This window comes from Haliotis rubra, unplaced genomic scaffold, assembly GCF_003918875.1.
Source record: "Haliotis rubra isolate DU_JTF1 unplaced genomic scaffold, ASM391887v1 Scf42, whole genome shotgun sequence".
Taxonomy (NCBI): domain Eukaryota; kingdom Metazoa; phylum Mollusca; class Gastropoda; order Lepetellida; family Haliotidae; genus Haliotis; species Haliotis rubra.
This window is the reverse complement of record NW_025767102.1, coordinates 1,919,477-1,939,046: the sequence shown is the minus strand read 5'-3', so window position 1 is coordinate 1,939,046 and position 19,570 is coordinate 1,919,477. Positions and strand designations below refer to the sequence as shown.

Here is a 19,570-nt window from a genome sequence, read left to right as displayed (position 1 = left end):
CATGTGTACTATTCACACTTTGCTTAGGATCAAATCATGGATTCAACAGAAAGTTATGATGTGGGGTCAAATTCGGTTTAAATATCTAAGCTTATTGTAAGCATGGATCCTAGGTTTCAGTATGTCATTTCATCTTGTGGAACCGATATCTGCAACTGACAGGTGTTGTGTACTTGTCAATGACTCGTTCCATGATTTGCAAAGTGGTTGATTGGTGCCATGAAAACCATTTTGATGGTTACTCATGTACCAAGTGCATAAGGTTAGCTTAAAGTGACTGTTTGCCTAAAGAGGTGTTACTATATTATTATTTTTCCAGTTTTAAATGGATACAATTTCAAATTATGAATCTACGTTTAAGTAAAGTTGTGAATTGTTGTGATCCTTAGCAAAGTGCGAGTAGTATATTATTACTTTATTCTCTTCATTTTGCGGTTGTGTCAAACCTCGGATAACTCGAGGAATTTATGTTGGTACTTCGACACAGAGATGTTTGACTATTTGAACGTTGTAAAAGGAAAGCCCTCGCTGTTGGACTGATTGTAAAGGCAATCTAGATTTGGGCCTCGTTCAACAAAAGGAATCTTACCGTTAGCGTATGTTTAAAGTATTGGCTAAGATCCTCCTAAAGCTAAGATCTCTTTGCGGAACGGGCCTCCACTACAGACTGGACTTGATATCGTAAGATGGAATGGCATTTTGATTTGGTTAGTTCATTGCTTGTTAGATTGTCCTATTGTACGTTTAAAAGTTAGTTATACCTTTCTCTGACTACAATGGAATTAAACGACTATATATTGTGTATGTTTAATATGATTGTAACTAAAATGATATTACATAGTATTACAGCCAGGATATGTGACTGACATTATATTTTAATTTCTGTTATAAAACACGCATAATTTTCAATCATTAAGATTACAGATAAAAATTGTATTTCTTTTCTTGCGACGACGACGTGGTTTGCTGTTGACGTCGTAGTTAGTGGTGTGTTGTCATGGACAAGTCTGTAAAATCTGCGTGGGAACTGAAATAGATGGGACAGAATATATTAAGCACTGTATGAAAAGCTATAAACAGTAAACTACGGCTATGACGAACTCAAAGGCACCATTAAATTAGCTCGTGATAACCGTAGTAGGTAATATACATTTCGACTGAAATATGCAGTAAGTGTCTAGAACAAAAGTATGAGTTCGTTATATCCGTCAGTTCGTTATAAACGTAGTTTTCGGTACCTCCACTGAATGAGTGAGTTTAGTTTTACGCCGCTTTTTGCAATATTCCTGCAACACCACATCGGAAGACACCAGAAATGGGCTCCACACATTGTACCCCTGTAGGGAATCGAACCCGGGTCTTCGGCGCGACCAGCGAACGCTTTAACCACTAGGCTACCCCACCGCCCCGTACCTGCACTGACAACAGTATAAATTGCTTGTGATATCAGTAAAGGTCTTTACAATATTACTGTCAGTACTTTGGTCTAAAACAATCTCACGATGACTAAGCTGTTTTTCGAAATAACGCTCTTACATTTAAGTAGCACCCTAACATTACCCGGTTGATATCCAGTCGATCTGCACAATAAATGTCCGCATGTTTGAGCGGGATCACAGAAATACGCCATCGATCCGAGCCGCTCCCTGCAATACCGTCATTGATGTCTCTGCTATTTCTTACAATAAGTTTACCACATGTATGCGACCATCCCCCCAACACATGCTATCCAAGTATGTGCGTCAGAATGCACTGTGCATGATATATAGGCTGACGTCCGTTATTTTATCATACATTTAATGTACACATGGTCACCCAGCTGTCAATGCAGTTGACTCGCTTCATCTAACAGTGAATTTTAACATACCAAAAGCACATCAGTACACGACGGCCTTGTTGAACATATATCAATATACCAACTCCCATTGAGTGTTTCAGTGTGGCTTGAAGTATGGCGGCGATAGAAAGACGATTTAACAAGAAATAACCAAGCAAAGAAATCAAACGTTAACATTTTGTGTAGTTCAATATGACACTTTATTTAATGTCAAGGAATGCGTGATGAAGTTTCTTAAAGATATGAGTAATTAAGTGAGGTTGTATTACTTTAGTCAGGCCAAAGATCCGGGTTCCATTCTCCACTTATAGTCCGTTTGCAGTGAAAACGTACCGATGAATTTCACTTTAAACAAAACAGTAAATCAAATAAAGTGAAATTAAGATTGCGAATCCTCATAATTTTACCTTGCCAATTGAACTTTTAAATCTCAGAATTTTATCTAACTTAGGATAAAAGCTGTTTAACAAACGATCATAGGTTCAAATCGCTATTATTGGTTTGTATTACAAGGGGGTATGCACATTAAATGAAATGCCGAGAACAAGAAGGGTTGGTTTCTACGGTAGTATAAGTTAACACTCATCACGCACCGCACGTCCATTTGTTTCCCTGTTCCAACTACTGCGCATACCCCCTTGTAATACAAACCAATAATAGCGATTTGAAACTATGATCGTTTGTTAAACAACTTTCATCCTAAGCTGAATAAATTTCTGAGATTTAAAAGTTCCAATTGGCAAGGTAAAATTATGAGGATTCGCAATCTTAATTTCACGTTATTTGATTTACTTTTTTGTTTAAAGTTAAATTACGTTTTCACTTCAAACAGACTATAGGTACACCGTGTGAAGTGCATTTCTGGTGTTCCCCGCCGTGATACTGCTGGCGGCGTAAAACTAAACTCACTCACTCACTCATCCTTAAGAAAGAAAATTAAACTACCCGAAAGACTGCACCCCAGCATTTGAGAATTAATGTGTGTTTGAGTTTCCTATAAAGACGACACGGTATGCGAAGCTGTCACTTTAAACTGCCTACAGGGGTAAAAATACCCTTAGTGTAATAGAAATAATGAGTGTAATAGAAATTATATACGTTCCCATACAAGCAGCATATACATGTAATCCCTTAAAAGGTTATCATATACACTCAATAAAAAAGGTTACTTTCAATGTTATCCCTGAAAAGACGCACTCTATGTATGCCATCAGCACGAACAGACTCATCGAGGTCAATTTGTCTGAATAGCATGTTTCTCCGCAGCGACAAGAGTATCAATGGGAAAGAGACATGCTTACAACGTTATGAGGCAACGCCCAGTTCAGCCTTTTGATGGGGGGTCTTCATGAAAACGCTCGTGTTCTCATAAACTGCTATTATGTTGGGTAGAGATATGACGGGCTTTCGACACTGACACGTTCCCACGTCTCGCGGTTCCACATGATTGTCAACATAGGTCGTTCTTTATCAGAGATGATTTTATAATTGACAATAGGAATATTACTTTTTTAAGAACGTTTTCATGGGAAATACGTGTTTTAAAATATTTTTATTTACATGTGGATGCGCAAGTAGACCAGAAACAAGACAAACAGTGTTTTTGTTTTGTAATTTATTTTGCGTTTTTTTAATTTTCAATGATGCGTTTGGATTAATAAGATTCTTTCTGTGTTTTGTTGTTGTTTCGTTTGTCGATTATTTAGATGAGTCATTTGAGTAGCATTGACCTTCATTTGGTAATTAGTATAGGTTTGTGTAGGGCATGGGAAATTTGCTGATGTGCCTTTCGAGTTTGCCTCCCGCCTTCCAAGAACACAATTATACAATCTACTACGGTTATAACGAACTCAAAGTGATTTTAGTTGTAACCATAGCTCGTTATGCGCATTTTATTTCGACTATGCGAAGCAAGTGAACTGGACTTTTAAAAAGTTCGACATATCCGTGAGTTCGTTACAAGTGTGTTCGTTATAAACCGTAGTTATTGAACCAAGGAAAGCGGTATAGTGAGTGAGTGAATTTAGTTTTACGCAGCTTTTAGCAATATTCCAGCAATATCGCGGCAAGGGACACCAGAAATGAGCTTCACACATTGTGCCCATGTGGGGAATCGAACCCGGGTCTTCAACGTGACGAGCGAACGCTTTAACCACTAGGCTACCAAACCGCCCCTGAAAGCGGTATAGCAAACCTTGCATGCGTCACTAAATCCATAAAAGTCTACAAGAACGTTGCGTTAATTTATGCGAGTATTGCAATATTACTATTGTTTAATTTGAAGGCGTTGGTGCGGTACTGCTGTACCACAAATGCATGTGACCCCGTTATCTCGAGTTCCCGATATCTCGAACCTATTCTCCGGTCCTGACCTCCTCACTATACACATACATATAGATTTGACAGCTAAAGCTAAATTCTATAGAAATGTGCACATCCCGAACCTTGGATTGGTTGATTGTTGTTTAACGCCGGACACAGAAATATTCCAACTACATGGCGGCGACCTGTAAATAATCGAGTCTAGACCAGACAATACAGTGATCAACAGCATGAGCATCGATCTACGCAATTGGGAACCGATGACATGTGTCAACCGAGTCAGCGAGCCTGACCACCCGATCCCGTTAGTCGCCTCTTACGACAAGCATGGGTTACTGAAGATAAAGTCTAAGCCGGATCTTCACGGGTATATCCCAACGTGTACATAGCATTTTGTACCTTTTTTAAAAAGGCTTTGTTAATACATACATTTGTAATTGTCAAACAGTGAGGTTTTTACACGTGTCAAAAATCTATACCCATGGGTTCGAATCTTGGTATTCCACGTTTGGCTGTAGGTTGGTCAGCACCATTCACGTTTTCGGGGGTATCTCGAAATTGTAAACGAATCAATAGATTTCCCTCACACATCACGCTGACATATTGAGTGAGTGAGTGAGTATGGTTTTACGCCACTTTAGCAATATTCCAGCAATATCACAGCGGGGGACACCAAAAATGGGCTTCAGACATTGTACCCATGTGGAGAATCGAACCCGGGTCTTAGGCTTGACAAGCCAACGCTTTAACCTCTAGGCTATCTCTTACGATAAGCATGGGTTGGTGAAGGCTATTCTTCGCGGATCTTGACGAGTTCTTCGTGGAATACTTACCATTGATATTATATATTCTACAAATTCTTCATGTCAAGAGATGACCTTTCATAGGTTTCGTTATATACACCAGAAAGATTACTGAAAGAGAAACACAACGCTCAGGATGTCGGCAAGCATAGCAAGCGTCACCTAGCAACGCCATCACCACGGTAACATGACGTCACAAAATATGACAGATGGCAAGAGTCATTTAAATACTTCTCCACTTATGAATTATCTTGCAAAAGATTTCAAACATACTTTAATTTACTATAATTTTACTCTTTGTGAAAAAAAGGTTAAAAGAATGCATAACTTAAATAACGTGGTTACGATTCAGGGCTTTATGCATTATCAATATCCATTTGATATATAACAATATTTTATAAATGAATGTTTTATAAATTAAATTCGTGTATTACTACTATCTAAATGCAGAAATTCAGCATCAAAGATGAGAAGAGAGTCATAGCTTTATGAATGGCGTCTATACCCCATACTGGCAATGTGAGCTCGGGTGAAGGACACGCCGGTATGTAGGGTGTGTCGTATCACACGCTATACAGCACTATTTATCATAATACTCATGGTTGGGTGGGACTTAGGATTAACATTTCACGGGAGATTGGAAGTCCTATTCCAAAGCGCCCAGAGCAAAATCCGTTTGTACTTTGCCATCAGCGTTAATATTAACGATGTAAGGGCGGTAACTCTGTATCGCCTAAATAGTGGTACGATTTCATTCTTGAAGAAGGGTTTACGCTTTCGAAACCAATAATGTACTCTTCGTAAATTTGATTTTTTAACATTTTAGGTAATATTTAGCGTTTGATCAATGATGCGAGGGAACATATACACAATCATGATTTTCCAGGAAGGTTTCCTTATGGATCTTTTTATCCATGAATTTGTCAAATGTCATATCGTATAATATACTACCCATCAAAAGTTGTAGACTCACTTAAGGCACTCACTATATGTTATACATATATGTGTGGTTACATCGAAGATGAATTTATCCACTAACTTTGGGGAAAGAACTGCAAACTTTATGCAGATGAATTGCACGAGGATCATGCATTAAATTGATAAAAAGCATGTGCAAATATCGTGCATGTGAACAGCTGTGTTGTGGTGTAAAGTTTTGTTAGAAATTCGCTAATTTTCACTCAGTTTCATCATTTTTTTAACCCATGACAATCTTTTCAACGTTACGGATCATTTGTTTTACAATACATCAGTTCATGTGTAAACAGTACCTTAAGACAGTATGGAAAATTTTGCAAAATCTAGTTTAGAAGAGTTGACGTACGTAAGTGGCTACATTTACAATAGTGAGTCTAAACTTTTGATGGGGAGTAAAGATCGTGCATATAATTTGCGCAAGACAACCCTTCAACCTTCGCAACAATTTCAGCGATCCCAGTTTCCCCACAATCACATATACCCCGATAAGACATCATTCAACCAAGGTCCCACATTCGCTTACACAGACACCCTTCCAGGACTCCATCACCAATATAGGGTACAGACACGGGTATATCATAAGGTAGATCGACATTGGCAAGAAGGAGAGTAACAACCACACGTGTTCAAGAAGCACTTACTATTTCTGCCCTGACCGTTCCCGCTTCCTGTAGCACATGCAGTATAGTGCCACTAGTAGGATGAAACAGAATGCTCCTAACACGGCCCCGACGATGGCAGCAACACGGTCGGGGTTCATACGCGCTACTTCACACTTGGTTCCGGAAAACACCTGCTCATTGTTATCTGTGCACCTGAAATACGCAAAAATGAATGAATATTTATGTCGCATTTACTAAAACGCTGACGGGGTGCACCAGAAATTGGCTTCACTCATTGTACCCATGTGGGGCAACGAACTCCGGGCTTTGGGTTGACCAGCGAGCGCTTTAACTAATGGACTATTCTACCGCACATGAACATCATTCTACCATCTCTACGACGTCACTTTGGGATTTGGGAATGACACACACACACACGCACGCACGCACGCACGCACGCACGCACGCACGCACGCACGCACCACACCTACTTAGTAATAACACTACACCGCATCTCAAAACGACATTAAACCCAAGAATATTCACTCGTATGAATTCCGGGAAAAAAAAAAATGTAATCAACACCAGACACCATAATCTAACGCTTTGTGTCTGAATATTCATTTTGTTAGTAACTATTAAACCCATTTAATTGAAAAGGAGTACCAGTGAAAACTTGATGAAATCTAGACTGGCTATAATTAGGGCTTTAGCACTGCAGGGAGGGCTAGGCAATAGGTTCAGGGACTGTGAGTGAGTATGGTTTTACGCCGCTTTTAGCAATATTCCAGCAATATCACGGCTGGGGACACCAGAAACTGGCTTCACACATTGTACCCTTGTCGGGAATCGAACCCGGGTCTTCAGCATGACGAGCAAACGCTTTAACCACTAGGCTACCCCACCGCCCTCATGGACTGTGAGACAGACTACAGACACTATTGAACAAGCTTAAATATGGTGGCTGATTAGGGGACATCGCTTTCTCGCTTTCTCGCCTCCGAATTTTAAGGCGAGAAAGCGATGGCCCTAATCAGCCTCCATACTGAAACTGTTTGACATTTTATTCGTATTCTTGGAGACCTTTTAAGAGTAAATTTTATTTTTCAGAAAAATAATCACTACAATACCTGCACTGTGCAGCAGCTTGACCATCCTCTTTGACGACGACGACACATACTCCGTCGTTCTGGCATGCATGGTCCTCGCACATGCTGATGCAGAGAGGGGAGCCCTTCCGGTCCTTGCACGTATAGCCCGTGTTGCAGATTTCATCGGCCTTGCAATAGTCATCCGTCAAAGCAGCGACTACCAGCAGACAGAAATGTTTGTTTGTTTGTTACAACGCCAGGAAAAACGACAAACACCACTCCATCGTTTTAAATAAATCGCAGCTATGCAAGCTTTGGCACACCAGAAACCTTTGATCATGGTTCGAATCCCTATCTTTCTTAGTGTTAAGTCTATATCAGCATTAAGTTGCTAGGTTTTGTCAGCACTAGACCATTGCTCATGGACATCTCTAAAAGTCTGAGACTTTATTACTTTATTTCATTTTAGCTGGAAAGCATATTTGCGATACAACTTCAAATTAGTGTCCAAAGCGGCGGTAAAATCATTCACATTATGGAACTTCCTACCATACAAAAAATTCGGAAATTCAATCGGTGGCGAACAAGAAGGTTTAAGAAGTTAAGGTCACGTAGGGCGGACATTTTCATACCACATATTCATTCGTGACCAACTCGTGTAATTCCGTGACAAGCCGAATCTTCCTGCAGGTTACGGAAAGGGGCGAGTGGTGACGAATGAGCACATATTGCCTTCTCGCTAAAATGTATCTACGATTCAAGAGCGTCGGTTGGGTTCAGTGCTTCTTGGGTCACTAATTCAGGTGGAGGCATCCTAAGGAAGGCCGGGCGTTGTAACAGTAATATTGTAACATTTTTGTAATATATAAGTAATGTGTATATCATGTTAAATGAACCTGATTTTCTTTGTGTAACTATATTTTATAAATGTAGCGGGGATCATTGCTTGTGGAAAACGCTAACTAGCCTGGAACGTGCATGATTACTTACAAATACAGTGAAACCTGTCTAAACCGGCACCCCACGGGACCGAAATAAAATGCCAGTTTATACAGGATACCGGATTAGACAATCACGATCATTTTCCAACATGGCTGCCATTTACACTAGTCAATCGTCTGTATAATTACAATTACAATTGCTTAATTACGGTCTAATGTTTAACCTACGGTATTGCTATTAGGATTCCCTAAAAGTCAAGGCTACAGAAGTGTTTCAGTCATAAAATATACAAGATGGACCCCAATATATAAAAAAGATCCCAAAGGAAACGTGTGAATAGAACCAGTCTGTTGAACGATAGACACAACTTAAACCCTCTACGCTGATGGGCCCCTTTCACCACTTCTTCGACGAAACAATCCCAATACTGCCACAGGCCAACATGTCGAGGAACTAGTGGTTCAAGAGTTACTTCCCCTGTCTTTTCCTTAGGTTCGCTTTGTAGACCGTAATGAAGCGTACATAAAATAATGCCATTCACCGGCAATACTCACATGTTCCAAAAGATTGTTGAAAACTGTCATTAAACGCGGTGTAGTTGAAACAGCTGGGGTTTGCAGACAAGGCATCCTCAAGTTGTTTTGTTGTAGCATTTGCCATCTTACCATAAAGTTGTTTTGCCTTATAGATCGCCGAGAACTTCTTGTTTCTGAAAACGTTTGAGTGAGTGAGTGAGTGGTTCGGTCGGTCAGTCAGTCAGTCGGTGAAAGAGTATTTCCACGCTGCTCTTAGCAATATTCCATCTAATTCATTGCTGGGAGGCAAGAAAGGAGGTTTAACACATTGAACCCATAAATGGCATCGAACCTGTCTCTTTGGAGTGACCAAAGAACACTTTAACCACTAGGCTACCTGACCACCCCGCTGGACTGTCCTGGTGATGGGACAAGTGAAGTATTACATAAATTTAAGGTTAGTTAGCTATTTCCCCATGGAGAGGGACGGTGGGGTAGCCTAGTGGTTAGCCACACGCCGAAGACCCGGGTTCGATACCCCATATGGGTACAATGTGTGAAGCCCATTTCTGGTGTCCCCCGCCGTGGTATTGCTGGAATATTGCTAAAAGCCGCGTATTACAAAACTCACTCATTCCCCACGAAGACAGGGCGTTTAACTGAGGTGTAGGTGAGATCTGGATCTGGACCGGGTGGTCTGGCTTGCTGACTTGATTAACGTAACTCGTATTACAATTGAATAGATCGATGTTTATGATGTCAATCATTGGATGTTCTTTTCCAGAACTCGATTATTCACAGACCGCTGTCATATAAGTGGAATACTGCTGAGTGGGGCGTTAAACAACAACTAAGTTACGTTATCAATTAAATACGTATTTTAACTTAACGTATTTGGTTAACTGAAATCTTCAAATACTCACGAAGTGCGAAGTATTTCAGAGTAGCCGTCCGTTGTTTTTAATTTGTCCTCAAGCTGAATTTGAAAGGACTTATAGATTAAATTGAATCAAATATAAATTGTTATATAATAATGATTATACTAACACGTGATCAACAATATAAACACAAATCTTCCGTTTTCGATTTGTAACAGCCTCCATCCGTCTCCATCAACTCCGTAAGAGTTATTCATAACTAATATTTATCTACTTGGACGGGAATCACAGCAATGATTTAAGCTTGTCATGTGTAATACCTCAGACTGTAATGCTGTGTCGTTGCAGGACGTTGTCGGGCCGTTGTTGTCACCGGTGAACACAAGGGGCAGCTGATACCTGGCCACATCTACGATATACATGAACAATGATATTTCACGCATGACACCTGGCCACATCTACGATATACATGAACAGTGTTATTTCCCACATGATACCTGGCTACATCTACGATATACATAGTGTTATTTCCCACATGACACCTGGCCACATCTACGATATACACAATGATATTTCACGCATGACACCTGGCTACATCTACGATATACATAGTGTTATTTCCCACATGACACCTGGCTACATCTACGATATACATGAACAATGATATTTCACGCATGACACCTGGCCACATCTACGATATACATGAACAGTGTTATTTCCCACATGACACCTGGCCACATCTACGATATACATGAACAATGATATTTCACGCATGACACCTGGCTACATCTACGATATACATGAACAATGATATTTCACGCATGACACCTGGCTACATCCACGATATACATGAACAATGATATTTCACACATGACACCTGGCCACATCTACGATATACATGAACAGTGTTATTTCCCACATGGCACCTGGCCACATCTACGATATACATGAACAATGATATTTCACGCATGACACCTGGCTACATCCACGATATACATGAACAGTGATAGTTCACGCATGACACCTGGCTACATCTACGATATACATAGTGTTATTTCCCACATGACACCTTGCCACATCTACGATATACATTTCACGCATGACACCTGGACATCTACGATATACATGAACAATTATATTTCACGCATGACACCTGGCCACATCTACGATATACATGAACAGTGTTATTTCCCACATGACACCTGGCCACATCTACGATATACATGAACAATGATATTTCCCACATGACACCTGGCTACATCTACGATATACATAAACAATGATATTTCACGCATGACACCTGGCTACATCTACGATATACATAGTGTTATTTCCCACATGACACCTGGCCACATCTACGATATACATGAACAATTATATTTCACGCATGACACCTGGCTACATCTACGATATACATGAACAGTGTTATTTCCCACATGACACCTGGCCACATCTACGATATACATGAACAATGATATTTCCCACATGACACCTGGCCACATCTACGATATACATGAACAATGATATTTCACGCATGACACCTGGCTACATCCACGATATACATGAACAATGATATTTCACGCATGACACCTGGCCACATCTACGATATACATGAACAGTGTTATTTCCCACATGACACCTGGCCACATCTACGATATACATGAACAATGATATTTCCCACATGACACCTGGCCACATCTACGATATACATGAACAGTGTTATTTCTCACATGACACCTGACTACATCCACGATATACATGAACAGTGTTATTTCCCACATGACACCTGGCCACATCTACGATATACATGAACAATGATATTTCCCACATGACACCTGGCCACATCTACGAAATACATGAACAATTATATTTCACGCATGACACCTGGCTACATCCACGATATACATGAACAATGATATTTCCCACATGACACCTGGCCACATCTACGATATACAGAAACAATGTTATGAAACCTGAATCAGAAATTGCAGAAGAGCACATATATCCTCGGTAGTTGAACCTTTTGAGTGTCATTGAGAATTATCCACAATAACATATTATAATGACGGGGTACAATGCGACGCCGCTTTATCATTTTGCATTCGGAATTCCTCGGTTACATTTGACGCAACCTTCGGATGAATCCTGATATCTTTACTCAGAGTTACCGCATCGGGGTACGAATTTGACCTGAAACGGGATTGGACACATCACGGACTCACCTGTTTTTGCAGAGAAGGAAGGGAATGATGTGCTCAACGGAGGCTGCGTTGTTTCCACGGGAGGGGCAGGTGTCGTTGCTGCTGTCGATTCCACAGAGGGCGTTGGCTGGGAAGACGCGGAAGAATCTGTCGACGAGGGAGAAGCTGAAGCTGCTGGGGAAGATGCGTCCGATGTAGTAGAATCTGGTCCAGCGCTTGTAACTCCTCCAGTGCTTCCTTCAACAGGAGTTGCGGACGTGTTGGACTCGGGACTTGCTGATGGGCTGGACGGGCTGGTGGGTGAACTTTCAACTGATGAGTCGTTACTAGATTCGGCAGTTGGTGTCGGACTTGGTGTGGAACTTGCATTGCCTGTGTCAGGAGATGCTGAAGCTGATGGAGATGCTGAACTTGAAGCTGATGGAGATGCTGATGCTGAAGCTGATGGAGATGCTGAAGCTGATGGAGATGCTGATGCTGATGGAGATGCTGATGCTGGGGCTGATGATGATGCCGAAGCTGATGGAGATGTTGTAGGTAAAGCTGATGCTGATACTGGTGGTTGTGTGACCGTGGATGTGTCCACTGATTCAGGTGAGGTCGCCACGGAGCTTGCAGAGGAGACGGGCGTTGAGCTCGGAGAGGTAGCAACTGGGGTACTCGACGTGTTAGACGTTGAACTAGGGGCCGTAGCAACTGGGGAACTGTCTGTTGGACCAGGGGAGGTAACCGGAGACGTCTCAGTTGAGACCGAGACATTGCTGGATGTTGCTGCAGGAGAAGTCGTAGGACTTGCCACAGACGTCGATGATGCACCTAAAACAACAGATTTAAGTAGCTCAGAGCAAATACATCTTTCAAATTTAGTATTACTGGTTATAGAATCTACTAAGGTGGCGAAGATGCTAAATGCTTGAAGCAACTGAAAGCTGACACAGTTCTCCGTCTTTCAGTAACGTCCCACCTGATTCATAAACTCTTTGAAGAGGGGATTTGCTATATGACATTTGCATTTGTCGCTGATGACAACAGATTTTGTAACATGGTTACATGTGGTCTCACCTTAGGCACGTGAGATTTTTTATAATTGCCTCTGTTCACCCAGCAGGAAAATGGGTACCCGGTGGAAAAAAGTCATGTAACTATAACTTTCTAGTGCCTAACAGGCAGCTTGGGATATCCGAGGTAATAATGTGCAGTGCTATTGATAGTTAGCGCTATGAGCATACCTAGTGTGGAGTTTGGCGCTATATAAATGGACACATTATTATTATTATTGGTTGGCCTACTTACCATGAAAAGTCAAACACATTAATATCGCGTGAATCTATTCTAAAGACAATGTCAGTTTGGTTCATTCCAACCCATTCTTCTTTCAGGGCAGCGCCGAGCTCGGAGGAGGTGGTCGGTGGTTATTGACGGCGATGTAAGTGCCGTCCAAATATATCCGAGACCTGCTCGATGGGTGACAAGTCTGGACTGAGCGCTGGCCGTGGTAAGACGTTTTGTTCCCCTGTTGGAGCAGAGACCATATAATAGAATCTATTATATGGTCTCTGGTTGGAGGTACTGAGTAACAAAACGCTCCCACCCAACACTAGTACTAATCCATCCCCAAAACGATCTTTCCGTCCAGTAACGTTAATCCCGTGGAAACGCTCATTCCGTCCACGCCACACTCGGAAGCCCCAAATTAAGCTTGATTCCTGACATAACGTCGGACACATGCAGGCTCCAACTGTGTAGAGGATTACGAATCATCTGTCCACTTACTCTAAAACCCCTATCTCTGTGAAGCTCATTTCCAAATTGAGAAGCAACTTTGACCACGGTTTCGTAACGCTCGTTCAGATGATACGATAATGAGCGTGAGCTGTCGCCTTTGGTCGACCATATATACGTCTGTCAACGACCTCATTTGTCTGACGTTCATATCATTGAAATGTACAGCAACACACTGACTCACTTCACTATAAATTTCGAATTTTTACCCAACCAGGCTCACATGCACATCATTAAGAACGATTGCAGGAAATTCATAACACAGGACAGGTTTATATGGGTTCGTCAGTTACGTGACACTACAACCAGCTGTACAGCTACAGCAATGCCAGGAGTTCTGCTCAGACAGTGAGGAACCGTCTACCGCAGATATTCCTCCCAGACAACCAGTAGGAGGCGTCATTCTACTGGTCAGCATCGTCGACTGCGACGTCAATTGTGTCAAAATAAACTCACTCACTCAATTGTGTCAAGGATAGTATGGCCAAAGCAGCGATGGACACGTGTCACGTTTTTGCTGCTGCGTACAGACCGAAGACGTCATGTTTACAGACTTCGTGGGGAACGTAACGGCTCGAAACTGTTTACAGAAAATGGTGTCGGTGTGTAATGATGTGGGTCGCCATCACACGACAACACTGACAACGGCCTTTTTGAGGAACCACAACATCCAAATGCTGCTATGGCACTCAATCTCTTCGGTTCCATATGGGTCGACGATGCCAGGCAGTTTTGGACTCTCATGGAAGCCAGACAAGATATCAAGAACAGATGATCTTCACCTTGACGTTCGAATGTGAACAATGTGCTATGATCTATTGAGTTAAATATCATCCCAAAATGGAATATCCCTACTGTTATAGTATATGTTCACTAGACAGGTGACAAAAGGAAGGGTTTAGTAACGACTTACTGGCATCTGCACTAGAAGACGGTGGTGGCGTTGACGTTGCTGCTGCTATGGAACTGCTGGTTGGAGCTGCTGAACTAGACGCCGCCTCCACCGTCGATGATGCCGCTGTGTTTGTAACCCCTTGTGACGATGGAGTAGCGGTTGTTGTAGATGCTGTGTAGAGGCAATTGAATAATGCATTCATGCACAGCCTACCGGAATCAGAAGTGTTCAAGCAGCAGTACAAGTAGGTTTGAAAATGATTCAATGGAAGCGTTCCTACACCAATTTCTTTGTTTTGTTCCGCACTAAGCAGTATTCCAGCCATACAGCTGGGGTCTGTAAATAATCAGGTGTGGGCAAGACAATCCAGTGATCAACATCATGAGCATCGATCTACGCAATTGGGATACGATGCCATGTGTTAACCAGGTCAGAGAGCCTGACCACCCGATTCCGTTAGTCGCCTCTTACGACAAGCATGCATTGCTGAAGATCAATTCTAACCCGGATCTTCACGGGTAGCCTACACAGGTTACTACGCCTCTAAACAGCTTCACGTTAATCTTTGTTCTGCATAATATTTCATATATTATACATGTTTTTAAGCCTGTAATGAGTCCAGTAAACTACTCAAAAGAAATTAAAGACGATCTTATTTATTCGTATTATTATAATGATTAATCTGTCATACGAGGACAGGTTAATCATTGTAATATGAAAGAATCAGGTGGTCCTTAGCTTAGTATGAGTTGCATAATTTAGAATTCATTTAATTCCAGAGGTTTGTGTTTACATCGTTTCTTTACTACAAACGACCGGGGATGAATTTTGAAGCAACTTACCATATACATTTGCTGATAACAGGCAGATTGCAACAAGGCTGTAAACACACTGGATTTCCATGATGGGTTCCTCTGAAACATTGCAAAATTCAAAACTGATATTTTTTTTACAGCGAATGTCGATTTCAAGGACATGTTTAATGGCACAAAACTGAACAATAATTCACAGGTAGGACATAATCCAAACACATAGTGTTTTGTGAAGAACAAATTCTACCAAAATGATGATATAACAATTCAAAATTACAACAATAACATCTGTTTGTTTGTTGTGTAAGGCCGTTTTCTCCAATATTCCAGCTAAAAGGCAGCGGCTGTCTGACATACGATGAGTGAGTGAGTGAGTGAGTTGAGTTTTACGCACTCAGCAATATTCCAGCTATATGGCGGCGGTCGGTAAATAATCGAGTCGGGACCAGACAATCCAGTGATCAACAGCATGAACATCGATCTGCGCAATTCGGAACCGATGACATGTGTCAACCAAGTCAGCGAGCCTGACCACCCGATCCCGTTAGTCGCCTCTTACGACAAGCATAGTCGCCTTTTGTGGCAAGCATGGGTTGCTGAAGACCTATTCTACCCCGGATCTTCACGGGTGACATACGATGACGTGTGTCAACCAAGTCAGCGAGTCTGACCACCCAAGCATGGGTTGCTGAGGTCCATTTCTAGCCTGGATCTTCACAATAAAAGAACACATGGGGGCCCTTAAAGCTTTACTTGAGTGTTATATAGAGATTATTAACCTCGTATCGTATCATTTATTAGGAATTAAAAAATATGTATTATGTTCGTCAAAGGCTTGCATATCATATAATGTCATTCTTAAAATTACTCAAAAAACACAAGCAAATCGTACGTGAATTTATATATAGAGACTCGAGCATTCGCGTAAGAATACTTAGCGGTAGACCAATGTGAAGGTCGTTCATGACTGCGGCATATGGTTGTGACTAAACTCGCGACGACGCCATCAATGACATGTAAACGTTTTAGGATTCGCATGGCGTGTATGGAGTTTTTGAAAGTAGTTCGTTTATTGACCTAATTTGCATGTTTATCTGATTTGGATACCAAGTTTATCAGATTGCTTTATTGCACCGCAAACACACTCCATTACGTAATAAAAATTCGTATGCTTCGCCCGCATCCGAGACATACGTGTATTGACGCATACAACACTTATTTATCATTCTGAGAATGTACGTTACGTTCTCGGCGTTCCATCTGTTGACATCGATTCATTCACAATTGACTGTAAAAATCCGTAACTGTTAACGTGTTTCTTTGTTAACTGTCGACCATGAAGTAAGTTAGTTGCATAAAACGGTATAGCTCGTGTATGTTTAGAATACCTGATCACATATCCGACTGCATTGACACACAAGGGCACGACAACCTTGTTTCAAAAGCATCTGAAGAACTATCCACAATCATCCATTATGTAAGGCAACATATACCGAGTTCCTCATTTTGCATCTGTTAATACTGACAAATAGATGATCCAGGTAACATCATCCCGGTTTTGTAAACACTGCCAGAAGTCCACCATCTGTGCCTACTACGCCTACATGTATCAATTAAAGCTACAACACCCGTTCCATAATAATAATAAATCTCGGCTAAAAACAAATTCCATATAACGATTCCGATTACACCATAATCACCTGTTCATGATTCATCATCAACTTGTCACGGTAACAGGTGTTCGTGAGTGAGTGAGTTTAGTTTAACGCCGCTTTTAGCAATATTCCAGCAATATCACGGCGGGGGACATCAGAAATGGGTTTGACACATTGTACCCATATGGGTAATCGAACGCGGGTCTTCGGCGTGACGAGCGAACGCTTTAACCATTAGGCTGAGCATATCCTTCACTACTAAAACCGCCCGTCACAAACACACGCAAAGGCAAGTCAAATGTCTCTTTTACACAGACAAGAACTGTATTGATCAACGTACAAAGCTTAACGTTTCCTTGAATTGTTGGTGTATAGCTGCAAACGTTTCCATGGCAACAGAATATTCTGCATGTTTCCGACAAGTCTTAAACCAACAATCACGACCATAAACCATGTTGACTTTGAAGACGACACAAACAGTTAGAAATCGGCTGTATTGTGTAACCATGGTTTTCTGTAGCCGCCTCATAACAACGAATCGAAACTACAAAGTACGTGTAACAGCGAGTTCATCGATTTCGCGGCCATTTTTGATTATAGACTCACGCTTGATTTACAACACACTCAGCATTGGTCAATCGGAGCTGTCTGTATGTGGCACGTAACACGTATATAACGTGAGTGCAATACATCACGGGGCAATAAACATCAATGCTCTGGGAGTAACATTGTTTGATTGCTATGATTAATCATGGGGTGGGGACAAATGCCGAGCGTCGATCTGACCTTATTAATCTTGTAGCATTTTCTCAGACATCATAATCCTTAATCTTCGTCAGTCAATCCACGCTATTTGTTGTGTGGCAAACTTGTTTAATTTAACACCACCATATATTAGTTGAAGTCAAACGTCAATGAGTGAGTGGTGAGTGAGTTTGGTTTTGCGCCGCTTTTATGAATATTTCAGCGATATCACGGTGGGGGACACCAGAAATGGGTTTCACACATTGTACCCATGTGGGGATTCGAACCCGGGTCATAGGCGTGACGAGAGAACGCTTTAACCACTAGGCTACCCTGCCGCCCTCGAGACACATTGAAGTAGGAATAACTGCATTGAGTGTAATGCAAGACAAAATAAGAGGAAAGAAAAATATCCTATTTCGTAGTGAACATATAGCTTTACTACATCTACAGTATATCACTGTTAGAAGAAACACCTGATCTACCAGATGAAAAACCCTTTGAATTGGGTTAAACCACTATAGTTATCAGTAGTAATGAAACCCGTTCGGATATCGGACTTTCAATCAACATAAATAGTTAAAAGGAGGTACAATAAATGTGAAATAGTACATTACACTCGCTGTAACACCAGTGTTATATATAGCGGAATTAGCTGTTACATATCCTGGACCAAGATAATACCGTAGCCTCATTACGCTCTACTTCCCGTGATGAATGACGATTGTGTCCAAGGGAGACAGGAATACCCAGGTGCCGGGTGACAAGTCATGTTCATGTCGAAACTGGTCACATGACATGTACTTCAATTAATCAGCTAAACTCAAGAATACATTCGTTTACAACCTACAGATATAGCCTTGAAGACTTACATCGAAATAGGCGCAACTAGAAATTTGTCGCATCTTTAGTTGTGGAAATATGAAAAACACCAAATCTATCTTTTTCTGTTTTTCTCTGTATCTTATATACTGTTCGTATGAACTAAATGGAGCTTAGGGCGATGAGCAAGGAAATAGTGGGGACTGTAACACTTATACAACAACTTCAAAAGGTTGACAATCTTGAAACGATCAGTGCATCAAAACTCCTTGATCTACATTACGTAGATAAACATTTCAATGGAACATCAAACTTTATTAAAAAATATGACGATGATGATTATGATGATGATGACGACGACGAGGACGATAAGACGTTCAATCTACTTAGTGGGTATACTGGGGCGGTGGGGTAGCCTAGTGGTTAAAGCGTTCGCTCGTCACGCCGAAGACCTGAGTTCGAATCCCCACATGGGTACATTGTGTGAAGCTCATTTCTGGTGTCCCTCGCCGTGATATTGCTGGAATATTGCCAAAAGCGGCGTAAAACCAAACTCACTCACTCACTCACTCACTAGTGGGTATGCTAGGTTAGGTGTGAACAATGCGCCAAGTTATGTACAACTCGAAGGGTTCTGTCACTAGAATTACCACGTGTAGTCTTACATTTGTAACACAACAACGTGATAGAA

General features: G+C 41.3%; 1 protein-coding gene across 1 annotated transcript in view; it reads right to left on the bottom strand.

The window, feature by feature from the left end:
* Positions 1 to 427: 427 nt before the first annotated feature.
* LOC124288533 (pneumococcal serine-rich repeat protein-like) overlaps positions 428 to 19,570 on the bottom strand; it is a 57,213-nt gene continuing 38,070 nt past the window's right edge. Inside the window, exons 2-11 of the mRNA XM_046725057.1 lie at positions 15,689 to 15,768; positions 14,865 to 15,017; positions 12,191 to 12,985; positions 10,289 to 10,377; positions 10,014 to 10,066; positions 9,130 to 9,284; positions 7,673 to 7,850; positions 6,582 to 6,755; positions 4,993 to 5,073; positions 428 to 1,027 (exon numbers count right to left, since the gene is read on the bottom strand). Coding sequence (XP_046581013.1) covers positions 5,010 to 5,073; positions 6,582 to 6,755; positions 7,673 to 7,850; positions 9,130 to 9,284; positions 10,014 to 10,066; positions 10,289 to 10,377; positions 12,191 to 12,985; positions 14,865 to 15,017; positions 15,689 to 15,749 — 1,722 coding nt within the window. The 5' untranslated portion in view covers positions 15,750 to 15,768 and the 3' untranslated portion in view covers positions 428 to 1,027; positions 4,993 to 5,009. The remainder of the gene's footprint in view (positions 1,028 to 4,992; positions 5,074 to 6,581; positions 6,756 to 7,672; positions 7,851 to 9,129; positions 9,285 to 10,013; positions 10,067 to 10,288; positions 10,378 to 12,190; positions 12,986 to 14,864; positions 15,018 to 15,688; positions 15,769 to 19,570) is intronic.